The sequence below is a fragment of the Mauremys reevesii genome, linkage group 8, assembly GCF_016161935.1.
Source record: "Mauremys reevesii isolate NIE-2019 linkage group 8, ASM1616193v1, whole genome shotgun sequence".
NCBI classification, from domain to species: Eukaryota; Metazoa; Chordata; order Testudines; family Geoemydidae; genus Mauremys; species Mauremys reevesii.
This window is the reverse complement of record NC_052630.1, coordinates 7,727,820-7,742,798: the sequence shown is the minus strand read 5'-3', so window position 1 is coordinate 7,742,798 and position 14,979 is coordinate 7,727,820. Positions and strand designations below refer to the sequence as shown.

General features: G+C 39.9%; 1 protein-coding gene across 5 annotated transcripts in view; it reads left to right on the top strand.

The window, feature by feature from the left end:
- The window catches only part of RUFY1 (RUN and FYVE domain containing 1), a 37,168-nt gene that overhangs the window by 12,980 nt on the left and 9,209 nt on the right, over positions 1-14,979 (top strand). For 2 of the 5 annotated variants that reach the window (XM_039486345.1, XM_039486344.1), the window contains exons 2-9: positions 4,574-4,747; positions 5,128-5,245; positions 5,976-6,077; positions 7,276-7,399; positions 8,574-8,635; positions 10,590-10,655; positions 13,404-13,473; positions 14,639-14,740. In XM_039486345.1, coding sequence (XP_039342279.1) covers positions 4,574-4,747; positions 5,128-5,245; positions 5,976-6,077; positions 7,276-7,399; positions 8,574-8,635; positions 10,590-10,655; positions 13,404-13,473; positions 14,639-14,740 — 818 coding nt within the window. Of the gene's footprint in view, positions 1-1,462; positions 1,615-2,343; positions 2,414-4,573; positions 4,748-5,127; positions 5,246-5,975; positions 6,078-7,275; positions 7,400-8,573; positions 8,636-10,589; positions 10,656-13,403; positions 13,474-14,638; positions 14,741-14,979 lie in introns of those variants that run through there. The other 3 variants (XM_039486346.1, XM_039486347.1, XM_039486348.1) reach the window with 3 other exon arrangements.

Sequence of the window (14,979 nt, the reverse complement as noted above, 5' to 3'; positions counted from 1 at the left end):
AGATCAGACAAGATGATCTGATGGTCCCTTCTGACCTTAAATTCTATGACTCCTTGCTTTTGTGGGATTCGTTGGTAATTAACTCTTATTTTAATCTAGTTTTAATTTCCTTTTTTTTAAAAAGTCCCATTGTAGATCTTAAAATACATAATTGACACAATTTGATATCTATTGGTTTTGTTTAGTAAACTGGGTATTTTGTAGTTGCATGAAATTACTTACTTGGCTCATTGTGAGAGGTGAATTCCATTGTCATGATATGAGGCAAATAGTCTGCTTTTTGATACCATCCTGATGATATTTAGAACATGCAAATAAATAGAAAGCACAGTAATTAAATGTTTAGTAGTTACTACAGTAAATTAGGTTTGTCCTCCAGTGACCTTTGGCTAATGGAGTTTCTCACTTACACCAGTTTTGAATCTGGCCATCTGTTTAATGATTCCAGGGCCATTCATAGCTAGATCAGAAGGGGCAGGAGGCAATAGACTAGATATTTTGATGCTTCAGAAGTGCAAAGAACAATATTGTCAAATTTACTCTTGCAACCTGTATTTGGGTTTATTTATAAAGTCCTAAAAAGAGAAGTTTACTGGTATGTTACTCAACTCCAGTATACACACACAAATATTAACTGAAGGTTTGTCTAAACAAAGAAGCTGCACTAGTTTAACTTAAATAATTTTTAAAAACTATTTAAATTGATGCAAATCCCAACACAGACACTTTTATATCAGTTGAAAAGTGACTTCTTTGTTTAATTTGCATTAAGTTACAGGTGCAACTCAGCCAACACATCAGGTTTAAATCTATTTCAAAGTGCCCATGCACAAAATTGCACCGCCTTAATTAAATCCATTTAAAATTACACTCTTAGCTAAACTAATGCAATTTTGGATGTAAACTAGGTTTTAGAGTTACAGTTGCAAAAGTATATTTCCTTTCAATACAAACTCAGATCTAGGAAACTATCCCAACAACTTCAGTATAAATGCATTACTGCTGAAACATAACACCTAAACAAAGCCATTCATTCCTCACTTCCATAGTCAACTTTCTTTTCACTTCTGTTGTGCAACCAGACACTAGATATGCATCAGGTTCCTAAAAATCTCTCTCAAACACACAAGTTTACCTGCAATCTCAGCAAGATTAATCATATATATCCAAAATCTGTTACCTAAAAACATCTGACATCAGAGTTCAGCATGTGTATTTGAGTGTGATTTTTGAGGAATCTGATGCATGCATTGTGCTGTCTGTTGGGAAGGAGTGTGTTGTGATTCATCGGCATGTGTATTTTATTTCAATGGTGGTAATAAGAGCTGCTCTGTGAGCTGAGCTGGATCTGGTTGTTGATGATTCCTTAAATGGATTTCCTATTTTTAGATTTGTGTTTAGCTCTGAGCATTTTAGGTATGGCATAAACAATAATCCTTCTCACCACTGTGATGTTTGTTATCCCAAAGTACCACATGTGAGGTGGTTTTGTCCACGCTGTCGAGAGCAGGGGTGTTGCTGGCAGGGGAGTGAAGGAGGGAGACTGCAGCAGGTAGGCAGTTGCACGCTCCTCCTGGGAATGAGGGGTCACTGCTGGAAGTCGGGACGTGGCAGGTAGGTCCCGCTCCCCCGTGAATCAGGTGTGGGAGGGGACTTAATGGGGGTGCAGGCGACACCCCCATTGAAATAGGAGAGAGAGGAGTAGGCAGCGCCCCCGCTCTCACACTGGACAAGGAAGGGGATTAGTGGGACTAGGCAGCCTCCCCCCCCCCACTACGTAAGAGAGGCACGACTAATGGGAGAGATAGGGGCAGCCCCTCCTCCCCCAATCAGGAAGGGTTAATGGGGGTAGGCAGCGCCCTGCCACGCACCCACCGCATGAGGGGGAGTTAATGGAGGGATGGGGGTTTTCAGCGTCCCCCCCACATTGGAGCCGAGCCGCGCCGCGGGCGGTTTTTTTCGCTGCAGGTCGTGCTGTGAAATGGCCGTGTGCGCTACACTGACAGTGGCTTACTGGGAGGGAGGAGAGGGGCAGGCGTCCCTCACACGGACCACCAGCCCCGTCTAAAATGGCGGCTGCCCCCTGCTGCAGCTCTCGTTCTCTCTACGCTCACTCGCGACAGTCCCCGGCCCGAGCACGCCACTGGGCGGTTTCCATAGCCCGGCTCTCAGGTCCCTCGTGCCTCTCTTTCGAGCCAATGAGGATCGAGGTGGAGAGGCAGCGAAGGCTCTCGCACCCAATGGGAACGTGCGAGGGGCCTGTCTGAACGTGCAGCCAATTGGAGGCGGAGTTTGTGGCCCTTGCAGCCTGATTGGCTTGGATGGGGAGTTAATGATGGGCCTCCGTCGCCCAATCAATGGTCTCTATTTGGAGAGAGTGGGGGGAGCTGTTTCTCTGGCAGCGCTGGAGAGGGTGAGAAGCCAGTGCGGATAACGGGCTGGGGATGGGCTTTGGGGACTCGGCGTGGGGCCATTCCCGTGACCTCAGTCTGCTTAGGGGCTGTGGGGACAGGAGGCCGGGGGGGGGAGGCAAACAGGAGGTAATGGGAGAGCTCCCATAGGGGCAGAGTGCTGGGGAGCAGAAGATATGGGGGTCCCACTTGAGGGAATGATGTTGGGGGCAGGGGATATAATGAGGATCCCACTTGAGGGGAATAGTGGTAGGGGGCAGAAGGCCCTGGAGAGAATCCCCATGGGGAAGTACAAGAGGCAGTTGGGTAGTGGAGCAGGAGGCTGTGGAGGGGACCCCTTCAAGTTAGGCAGAGTGCCAGTTATTTCACTTGGCTGTTTCTGTCCTAGGTTTGCTAGACAAGTATTAATTGTGGGATCCCAAGCACCCCTCCCACAGGGTTACCCAGGGCATGGGGTTTCTCTTCAGACCCACGGGAAGATCTTGTCATTAGACGTTCAGGGCCACAAATTGTTTGCTTGTGTTTACAGCCAGCCCTAACTACCCCTCTGATGGGGGGATGGGAATAGGATGAGGTTATATTGCATGCAACAATGTTCCCCACAATCTGGGTGAAGGATTAGGATGGAGTTTCAGCACGTGTGTTGCTTGTTGCAATGGCTTAGGGCCAGTCCCAGGTTTACAGTGGCACCATGGAGCCGGTTCCATGCTCAAAAGGGGCCCCGGCCTGCTCTGCTTGCACTGTGGTCCAAGACCCTGCCAGTCTGCTGGTTCCCTACCACCACCATCATCACCACCACTTGCTCCTCTTGGCTTGGCTGGCCAAGGGTGCCTCTCTGCCCCCTGGCCGGACCCCAGCACATCTCCGGCTCCGGGCAGTCTCTGCTTCCCACTACCTGTCTCCCTGGAGCCGAACTGCCTAGGACTGGTGCAGAAGCCTGGCCAGTCTCAGCTAGTTGAGAGGGAAACAGCATGGGAGGACTCTCTAGGCAAGTGGGTCCTGAGGGAGCCCAGCCAAGACATGCCCTGGCCTGGCTGATTGCCCTACTCACGAGGGCTGGAGCAATTCCTGAGCCCAGGACCAGCCCTGACTGGGCTGCCAGCTCAGCCTGGCAGACACAGTTACACTCACCAGCCCTGCTGGGAGGTATCTGGGAGGCAAAGTGTGGGGGAGTGGGTCTCTTGGGGGTTGCTGGGCTGTGAGGGGGTGGGGAAGATCTGTGTGTGGCACTAGGGAGTGGGAGTTCTATGTGGGGTGCTGGGCAGTTGTGGTGAGGGTTTTGGGCAGGAGGGCGCTGGGGAGGGGTGGTGTTGTGCAGGGCACTGTGCATTTGTGGCAGGGTCGGGGGGGGACGGGACGCTGGGCATAGGGTGTCCAGGGAGGCTCTGGCGGTAGGGAGAGGGGGTGTTGGGTAAGTGAGGGGCTGTATGGCATGGCATGGGCCTGTCCCCAAGGGGAACAGGCACACTAGCAGCACAGGGCCAGGTGGGCTACTGTGCATCAGGCAACTACAGTTTGTTAATAGTGCCCTTGCATTGGGCTGGGCAGAGTGAGGCCACTCCTGCCATGTGTCACCTCACTGCCCCTGGCTGACCCTTTGCTCTGGGGACTGACCTCCCAGCACCATGCTCCATTGTTTCCATGGGGGCCTACAAAAGGTTAATCCAGACCTGCTTAGGGCCTAGAGAATCAAAGAACAGTCCAGAGTACCATGGAGTCAGCTTGAATCTAGAGACTGACAGAAGCACCCTTCAGTCTGGTTGTTATTCATATACCTCATAACTGTACTTCACTACAAAGTGTTTCTTGTTAGAGCCACATTTTGGCTACATCTCACAGTCCTGCTATTACTTCATCATTTTGATTGTAAATTTGAATCTGATATGTTGATTCTAGAATCTGAAATCACAATATTCACACATGGTACCTAAATGAACCTCTGGTTGGTCAGTCAGTCAGTATTCTTCCTATGAATAGATTTTCTTTCTTCTGTGCCTTATGTTTTATGTCTAACATATTTAAAAATACAGTGTCACACATTCAGGCCTTGGGAGGCTGAGAGTTGAAAACTATGCATTGGCACTATCTTTCTCAATGTTGTCTTAAGGACAAACAAGCCTGTATGCTTTCATTGGGTTTTTTTTCCCCCTAAAACTTTTTAGCTGTTAAATGCCACACAATGGAAGAGCGTTCAAACTTGATGAATATGATGAAGCTCAGTATCAAAGTCTTGATCCAGTCAGCCCTGAGCCTGGGTAGGACTCTGGATTCCGACTTTCCTCCTTTGCAACAGTTCTTTGTGGTGATGGAGCACTGTCTAAAGCATGGGCTAAAAGGTGAGCACCATAGTTCGTTCTTAAATGAGTTTGGCTGAAATCATAGAAATGTTGAGAGGCTGTGGAAGTTCAGATTTGCCTTAATGTGGTTTCGGATCATATTATAATGTAAAATGTTAATATTTTATCAGCAAAATTCTGTGGAGAAATATTGAGGTACAGCGAAGATCAACTACATTATCTGTTCACATTCTGATATGCTCTGTATCAGGTCTCTGTCATCTCCTGACTGAGCAATGAACTCAGTGTACGTACTGAGGGCCTGTAAGACAGAGTACATTTTAAGGGTCTCTTTTTATACGATTTGTGATTGTGGAGTTGAAGGAGGAAGTTTTGTCATTTTCCTGCTTATTAACACCACTGTATTTCTTCCCTTTTAGCCAGGAAGAGTTTTATTGGACAGAATAAGTCCTTTTTTGGTCCTTTGGAGCTGGTGGAGAAACTTTGTCCAGAAGCATCAGATATAGCAACTAGTGTTAAAAATCTGCCAGAGCTGAAGTGAGTTGAAGACGGGTAATATAATACATGTTGTCTCTTTCTCTCTCATTTGGGGAGATCTCATTCTCTGAGCCAGAGGACATAGTGTATAAATGTAGCACAAAACTCTACATGTCTTTCAGGATATCAGTTTTCAACACTTTCGTATCCTCAGCTCAACCTTCAAAAGAACCTGTCAGGCTAAAAAAGTACATTTAAAAATTCCTTACCTGTGCAAGAAGTAACCTTTAAACTATTCAAAATGAGAGAATTTTTAAATCGTTTTTAGTGTCATTTGTCTGCTTTCTTGCTTTGTTTTTTGAATGATGTAAATAGACTAGTTTCACTTCCAAATTCTTGAGCACCAGCAGAATGCTGCAATGGTTAGGTTACAAACATTACAGAAGAATATTTGTATTTAAAAGGTTTTTCCATTAGAATTAATAAATGACAGGAATTTTTCTTTTAGTCTAAGATATAGTAAAATCTTGTTTGATTTGGGCCAAATTGGACCAGATGCTTCCTATTCACTTAAATACTTGATTTGTTTAATAATTTCTCTGTAGATGTATAAACACTTTTATTCTCACTTAATTTTTTTCATGGGTTTTTGTGCTCATTTAATAAAATACTGCCTCCAACTTGGTATCATCTTTATTAATGCTGAATTACAGAAATACTTAAAAAATTGCTTTTAAAATCTTGATTTATTGAAATTTTGATAGTGGTTTTCATCTGTATTATATTCTAGGACCGCAGTAGGAAGAGGAAGAGCTTGGCTTTATCTTGCACTCATGCAAAAGAAACTGGCAGATTACTTGAAAGTACTATTGGACCACAAACATCTATTAAGGTACCCATACATCCAATTTGTATTATTTTGATGGCATACCATTTATATATTGAAAAGAGACACGTCTGTGCGTGTTGGTTTTGAGATAAATATCCTTTGTTCCTTTCATCTTTAAGTTTTTCAGGAAGTAAAAACAATGGATGAGGTTATAGTTTAATTTTTGGAAGTGCTGGACAGTGTTCTCTGAATGTAAATGAGCAGAAATTGCATGTAGTTTATTAATAAATTGAGCGGTTTTTTTTTCAACTTTGGACCTATCAAGATTGAATTGAACTAAATATAATACGAATATAAATTTATGGAATGAATAAATTATGTGAGCCAGTGACTTGAAATAACAGGGAAGGTTGCCATTCAAAACTTGGGGAGAATGTAAAACTGCTGAATGTTTGTAAAAGGATGCCATTATAGTTCTTCAGAATCCTGTCTGGTGATCTGACAGAGAACATACAGTTTTGTGGAATTTCTTTCTACTTTCTAAAATAGTTTGGAACCCATACAATGAGCTTTGAGATCGTACAATGTAGTTGTTGATCTAAAACCTTGGGATAGTATTGGAAATGTTTGTTCAGCAAACCAAGTACAACATCCCCTAATATGATTTAGTCTAAATTGATAAAATTAGTTACTTATTACCAGTGCTCTTTTAATCTCTGAGTACTACTGAAACAAAACATACAAAATCTTATTCTAAATACAATGGACAGTTGAGAGTTGGAGAAGTTTATTTGGTATAATCTTTTATCAAGGACAGTCTTTCTTTAAACAGAGATTGTAATTTTCTGCTCTCTTTGATTTAGATAAAAGGCTTGGTACCTCTTGAGCCCTTGAATGCTGTTCTCTGATTGTTATAATATTCATACAAAGCCTTAAATTGCTACAAATGCTAGTGGTTGTGAATCTAAATTTAAATTTAAAAAAAATCTAGCAGCAATGGCAGTGAATTTCACAAGCTGGCTGTATGCTTAGCAAACAAATATTTCCTATTGGGGTTCTGTATTTGTTGCTTTTCAGTTTAGAAGTCTATTCTTGTTTTTGTATTACAGTATGTGATAAGGAGAGGATCAGTATACATTCTTCTCTTTTATCTAGAGCTACAATACCACTTTATAAAATACTTTTGTTAAATGGAACTTCTGCTATTCCTGGAGTTGAAATCATGATCTGTGAGAATTTCCTCTAAATTATCTTTTTTTAGTGAATTTTATGAACCTGATGCATTGATGATGGAGGAGGAAGGAGCAGTGATTGTAGGTTTGCTGGTTGGACTGAATGTTCTTGATGCGAACCTTTGCTTGAAAGGAGAAGATTTGGATTCCCAGGTGAAAACTAGTTTTTAAAATAAAAAACTAATCTCAAAAGGCTCCAACTCAGCAAAGCACTTCAGCATGTGCTTACATCTCATTACACTTAAGCACATGCATAAGTACTTTGCTGAATTGGGGCTGTAATTTGCAAACCTGGTCCGCTATGTGGGTTAATGCTGTCTGAAGCATTATGTCACAAGCAGACATTTGAAGACTTTTTATGAGAAACGGAGCACACAGACAATAAATGAAAACTAATTATTTAAATATATGATTTTGTGAAAAGTAGTCTGGCATTTTTAATAACAGTACTGTACCTACTGTCCCTGTGTTGCCTTTAATAGAAGTTACAGTAGTTTGATTTGCTTTATTTACAGCCAGCAAATTAATCCAATTTAATATTTAGGTTGTTTTTTTTTTAAATTACTCTCAGCTTGAGTTCATATCTTGCTTTCAGGCCAAAGGGAAGTTTGTTAGAGTTTAATATGACCTTATGTAAATCCATCTGAATGCTAATTATAGTTGGGTTACTGATACTATTGTATAGGTTGGTGATGCAATAAAAATAAAAAACTCCGATAAAACTTCATCTGACCAAGGGCTACCGATAAATACAAGACCTATATGGAATTATTACAGAGAAATCAAGAATTAAGTTAATTGGAAATAAATTGTTACAGGGCACAATACTGAAATTCACAAAACACACGACATACACTAGAAAACTTACCTCTTATTGAAGATGGTACCAAATGTATATTGAAAATTACCTTTTTCAGCACAATTTCAGAAAGTGTGATTAAGACTTGCTGGCTGCCATATATCAGTTTGTCATGCTTTCTGAATCACTACTGGAAACTGTTGCCCTATCTATGCAGCACTTAAATACTTTTTCAGTACCTATTCAAGGGAATCATTGCTGAAAGTAATTGTCAGCAATATTCAATTTCCTAGTGTAGGCAAGGATAGATTCATTATATCCAATGGATTTTGTTCAGTTTTCATTTTGATCTCTTTTTTTAAATAAAAAGGCAAACTTCTTTTGCTTCAGAGGATAAGAATTGGATTTCTAAACTTTAACATTAAATGGGTAAAAAGTAAATGAAACTTAGATAATGGTAGCAACTACTGCTTGAAAGACTTTAACTTTCATTGTAACACTGTAACTTTTAAAAATTGTTTTTAACAGGTTGGAGTGATTGATTTTTCCTTGTACCTTAAGGATATACAGAACAGTGATGATAGCAAACAGTATGTATGATGAACTAACTTAATTACTCTTTCTATAGAAAACTCAGAATATTAAACTGTCAAATGTTAGTACTACCTTGGAGTGCACCAGTGTTGGAGACATCTCTAACTGGATCAGAGTTCATGTCCTGAGCTTGGGCCTCCGTGGTCCTTAAACTAGCATGATCTGAGTTTGCAGGAGTTCAGTGCATTAAATTCCTTAAAAAGGGAACATCAGATTGCATTGGTAATTCTCTTTTCATGGGCTGGATATATAGGGTGTGGCTTCCCCTGGTCTATGTGGGTGGGTGAAGGGCATACAAAGGAAGCGGTCTACTACTTTCTGTTTACAGGGTTACTGTAGCCATGTTGGTCCCAGGTTATGAAAGAGGTACAGTTGAAGGAGATATTTTATTGGACCAACTTTTTTTGGTGAAGAAGACCAGCTTTTGAGCTCCACAGACCTGAAAAAGAATTCTATGGAGCTTTAAAGCTTGTTTCTTTCACCAGTAGAAGTTGGTCCAATAAAAGATTTTTACCACTTAATTTGTGGTAAAGCAGCACCATAACTATTGTAACTAAAATATTGGTGGAAGAAATTTCTTTCTACATTTGTAGGTTGTTTACTTCACTTTGTGTTGTCATTTTCCCCCTGCTCTGCATGGGTCTTTTCACACAGGTGAACAGAGGAGACATTTACAAAAAGAGAAAAAGGTCAATATAAAACCATTAAAATGGCCTAAGTGGACTCAGGGCAGGTGCTGCATTTGTAGCCACTTTATTGAAACTGACTAGATTTTAAGTTGACAGAATCATCTAGCAACTGCTATGACTTTGTATCTTTAGAATGAGTCCTTCCTTTGTTTTCCCTTTTGCTGCTTAGAAATATCAAATGCAGTTGGTTGCTATGCCCAAAATATCTATTTTTACTTCCTGTCACAGGGTCAGTGCTGACTCTCCCACTTTTGTGCCTGCACCCTGTGTTTAGGCTGGTATAATAAAGAGCCTTCCACGCCTTCTTTTGCTGGATCACCCAAGTGTCTTTCTTTACAGTGCTTGTGCAGTTCCCAGATCCCCCAACAGTTAGTGCCCCACAGACCCTCCCCAGGGTCTCCTGGCCCTTGAGGCTTCCTTGTTGGTAAGGAGACAGATCCTGCCCTCCTGTCTCCTCCCAGGCTAGCCTCCTCACTGAGGTTTGCCCAGGGCTTTTATAGCCCTCTCCTGCTCCAGCCCTGCTGTCACTACTTAGCTCAGCATATTCCTCTGAGCCAGCCCTCGTTAGGGCTTGCAGCTGGGCTCCCTGCTGAGTACCTGCATCTCTACACCTGGCCTCCTGGCCAGAGAGCAGACTGCAGCCAGCATTTTGGCAGTGCTTTAAAGGGGGTTTTACCCCTGGCCTGCCACACTTCCCTTAATATTTCCTAAGATTAAACTGAAGTTTGCCTCCTTGTCCCTTACAGTTTTAGTTATAACGGCATCATCTGTTACACATATAGATACCCTACCCCTTTGTTTACTTTTCTGACTTTCTCCAGTATGTCAGGTTAACTGAAATCTCTCATTGTCACAGGGGACCATCTCTGTTTGCCTTATAGAGCATCCTTACTTGGTCTGTATGTGTGATTGGTACCCAACTCCTATCCTTTTTTTTAAATTTCTGGTGGCATTCTGTTTCCATGTCCTTGTGCGGGTTTTATTCTTTTTTTATTTCCCCTCTTCCTTTATCCTTGCTCATGTTTTTTGGCTTATAGTGCTGCTACTTTTGCCTCTTCAAACTTCTGTCTTTCATCTGTAGTATGACATTGTTTATCTTAAGTGGACTGACAAAGTAATTTTAAAGTCTTGTATGGAGGTTGTCAACTTGACATTTCTCTTATTCAACAATGTGGGAAGGGCATGGTGATCCCATGTCTAGTACAGATTAACACTTCAAAATGAATACCCCCGTTTACATTTCTTAATGTTTAAAAATTAGAGATCATGGGATTACTGCTGTGCTTGACCAGAAGCATTATGTGGAAGAACTTAACCGTCATCTAAGGTAAGATCTGTTTGTTTGAATGCGCAAACATTCATTTCTCTGTGTCCTGCCTGTAACTTTTTGTAGAATTTGCTCACAAATTCATACACTAAACAATGATTCTTTTTCACAGTATGTGGATTTCCAAAGAAAGCTAATTTCTCATCAGTTGCATAATCTCTTTTCTCCCCCTCCCCCTTTCTGCTTTGGATACTTAAACATCAGAGCAAGTCTCTTTCAGTTTTGTAGTTAACGCTCCCCAGTCTCAAAATGAAGTCTGTTTTGTTAAACAAAATATTTTGCCTGTAAGGAGGTGGTACTATTGGCTTATAAAAGCAGTGAACATAATTCACAACTCCATATGGTGAGATTTCTATCAACTTTAAGATAATTAGTATTTCCTGCAAATAGTAATAATGTTTTAATAAATATCAGTGTTTTGTTGCAGAATTCCTTTGACGCCTTTAGCTTCCAATTCTGAGATCGTGCTAGTGTTTTAATCATATCTTACCTTTTCATCCTCCTTAAAAGAAGAGTTAACATTCAAAATATGAATGGACACTTAATTCAGAAATATAGTCCTCTTCAATTTTAGAAAGTTTCAAGTTACTGATGTGTAATGTTAAGAAAAGGAACCTTATTCTGTTTGGTCACTTGTACAAAAAAAACTAAGTATTTCCTAAAATTTTGTGTTCAGAAAATATAACTACTGTAAAAGTATGAATTCAAAATTATTTATCATATTCCATTTCTAAATATATCATAGCACTCATTATAATCTTAGCAGTGATTTTAAATTAAAATGCACAGAGGAAGCATCCAAGACTGGATTTGTGTAACTAATGCAACTTTGGTGGAAAGTCCTAGAGAAGTACTAATCATTATGCTGTCAACATTCCTCCTAAAAATTTAACTTCATTTTGTATCCAGTGTGTGAGTTCTTGGATGACCAGATGTGTTTTTAAAACATTAACTAGAAAAAGAGGTTGGTGTGCTTTATAGAGATATATATTTTTAGGCATATTTGCTTACCCTATTGTTAAAAATCTATAATCTGCAATATGTATGTTTTTATTTATAACTTTATTAGAATGTTTAGTACATTTTTTTTTATTTTAACCTTGACTAAACACTAAAGGAATATTTCAATAGTTTATTTTCTAACTGTGCCTCTTGCTTCAAATGTGTTCATTTTTGTTTTTTAGCATGACTAGCTTACAGTTGTTTAAACAAAACAAATTCTTATCTGAGCCAACCACACCTACACCAGTACTTAGTCATTTATCTGCACCCTGTGTTTTTATGAACAACTTCAGTGACTAAGCAAAATAAGCATTGATGTCAGTCATTCCTAAAATGGAATTAATCTAAATAACACTGCAGAATACATTCAAGTCTCTTAGCCAGTGTGTTGGCTCTTTCCCGAAAGACTTCACATAAACAGACCATACCAAACTTAAAGATTTTATTCCAATCTAAAATGGCAACTGACTTTTTTTTGCAAAATAAATCTAATTACTGTTGATGATCGAAATAAATTGTTCGATAAGTGAGAATACTTGTAGGAATGTATACTATCTTCCATGGGTAGGCTGGAGAGGAAATCCAGTTGTTTCTCTGCATTTTAACTATGCAGCTCTTCAAAATCATCTGAGAAGTATTAAACTTTTGTGACTAAACCAAGGATTACAAACTAACCTTGGGATTCTGTCAGCAGTTGAACTCTGACAAATAGTTCTGTTATCAGATTTATTTCCAGGCAGGGCAATAGTCCTTGATCCAGGAAGTCTATGGGAGAAAGCGGAATGGTACTACTCATGCTTTTAAAGCTAGTCTGCTTTTGAGTGCTTTGCTGGATTGGCTCCACAGAGGATAGCCCTAAATTCGTTTTCTGGGTACATACATTCATCATCCCAGTGGTAGAGGTTAACTGGTTCCACCTGGAGATCTCTAACATAATTAAAAGTTAATTATTTGTTTTCTGTTGCAACTTGTAGTAATCCCTCTTTAGATAATGAGATTACCCTTATATCAATATTGGTCTATTCAGAGTGTGTACTTTTTCTGCTTGGTATTCCATTATCTACTGATTACTATGGATAAATTTGTGACTGTAGGCTCAGTTACTAAGTTACATAATACTAGTTTTATTTAGCTCTTTAATGGTGTTGATCTTGTGTTACCAGATAATTTGGATTTTTGACATAATATTGTATGTGGTGCCATTTGTATGGGTTGTGAACTGGAAAAGTACCAAAGCAGATATTACAATGTACTAACGTAAGGCATAAGAGGTCTTAAATATTTAAAATAGCAGAAAAGGCACTTGGAAAATAACTTAGGTTTTGTAGGGCTTTTATAATTCTTTAACAAACTCAAACCCAATCCTGGGCCATATTCCTGGCACCTTTTCACAGCTCTAGATACATAAAGGAGCTGGAATCCAGGTAGATCTGCAGCAGAGCATTCAAGGCCACCATGACTCAGAGCACACATCTCAGAAGGGAGCCTCAGAAATGAAGGCAGTATGCTAATTGTAAAGACATACGTTTGGAAATCAATTAAGATAATTTTTCTTTTCACTCTCCCGCACCTTGTGAAAGAAGTAGTTGGCTCACCTAGGGGTTCTATACCAGCTTGAATTTTTGCCTTTTCATCTGCTTGTTGCTGTTTCTAGGAGACTGTTACAAAAATATAATTGTGAGGATTAATAAAAGCTGAACATGTCATTCTTTTTATTTAAAGCCAAATGTAAATCTTTTGCCACAGTTGCACAGTTGGTGATCTCCAGAGCAAGATAGATTGTTTAGAAAAGACCAATTCAAAACTCCAGGAAGAGGTTTGTGGCTAATTTTATCTTTTTAAAATACAAATGTGCTATACAGTCAGCTGAGAGAGTTTTATTGTTACATCCTTAAAAAGGAATGGGGAGTTTAGCTATTTTATTTCAGTTGGGCCAGGATTTCACCCCAAATCTGGAGTGAGTTTCATGCTTGTGAAATGTGGGGCCTAATAGGACTGGCTTGAGTCAGAACACCGTGAAAGCTTTTCCACATACAATACCATGGTGATAAATGTGGTATAAAGCCCTAGAAAGTTTTGGTTGTTAGATGTGATGTTGGCAAAATAATTCCTGTTATACTGGTGATTTCAAGATGTCTGCAGACTCTGATCTGTCTGATCAAGTGTTTTTTATAAAGTGTGTTTTTTCCTAAACAAAACAAATCCAAACTTGCCTAATGAGGAGGCATTAAATACCTCATCCCACTTCCTCCTTAAAATGTTTGCCTCCTTAATTATGTCAACAGGACGTACATCTATCCCCAGCACGTGCTCACATTTCCCATCTAAGAGAGAGAGGAAAGACTAAAGCAAAAAATGAAACTGTGAATAGGAAAAAAAAGTTGTAAGGAGGAGTCACATTTCAGCTTCCCAGCAAAAAAATAAAATAAAATTGCAAATAAGAATAGGATGCCCATCCTACTACAGTACTCCACCTATACAGATTATTTTAGATGATCTGAGTGTGATTGTACACTTCTCCCGGCATTCTGTAAAGTCCAGCCTCTTCCCCTGCTGTAGATGTCATTTCGTGACAACACTGTCATCCACTCAAAGCATGTTGGAGCTAACCTTCAGTGTGCCTTATATCTAATTTCTGAGCATCCTGAAGACAATTATGTTGACAAAACACATGATAGTCCCAACCTTGCACATCCCAAAGCTATCTATGATAAAACAATGCAGCTCACATATGATCTATGCCAGAATTCGAACTGGTATTTCAAGGTGAGAGGCAAATGTATAACTCACCAAATTAAATAGCCCCATAATTAATATTTTAAAGAGTAGCCGTGACTATTTTTTTACTTTGCTGTATTATGAAACATATGGTACTAAGACTTATTTCTAGCAATATTCTAAGTGGTATGTTTAAATCTCATTCAGATGCTGCATGCTTGTCTGTGTTTAATCACTATAGTCTTATTTTTTTCTCTAACCAGCTTGCAGCAGCAACGGATCGTATCGGTTCACTTCAGGAAGAACAGCAACAGTTAAAACATCAAAATGAATTAATTCGTGAGCGGAGTGAAAAGAGTGTAGAGGTTAGACATCCAGTTCAAGAATATGGGAAATATTGAAGATAGGCTGTCCTCTGATCCATTAGCTTCAGTATTATAAAACGATTTTAATTTGGATGCTAACCTTGTTTGTATATAGATATGGTTATTGAACATGTTCCTTCTGTTTAAAATTTGCTTCTCATATAATACACATTTTTAAAAAATAAAATTAGTACCATAATGTACAATATAATGAAACCATGTCTGTTCAGATGTAGGCT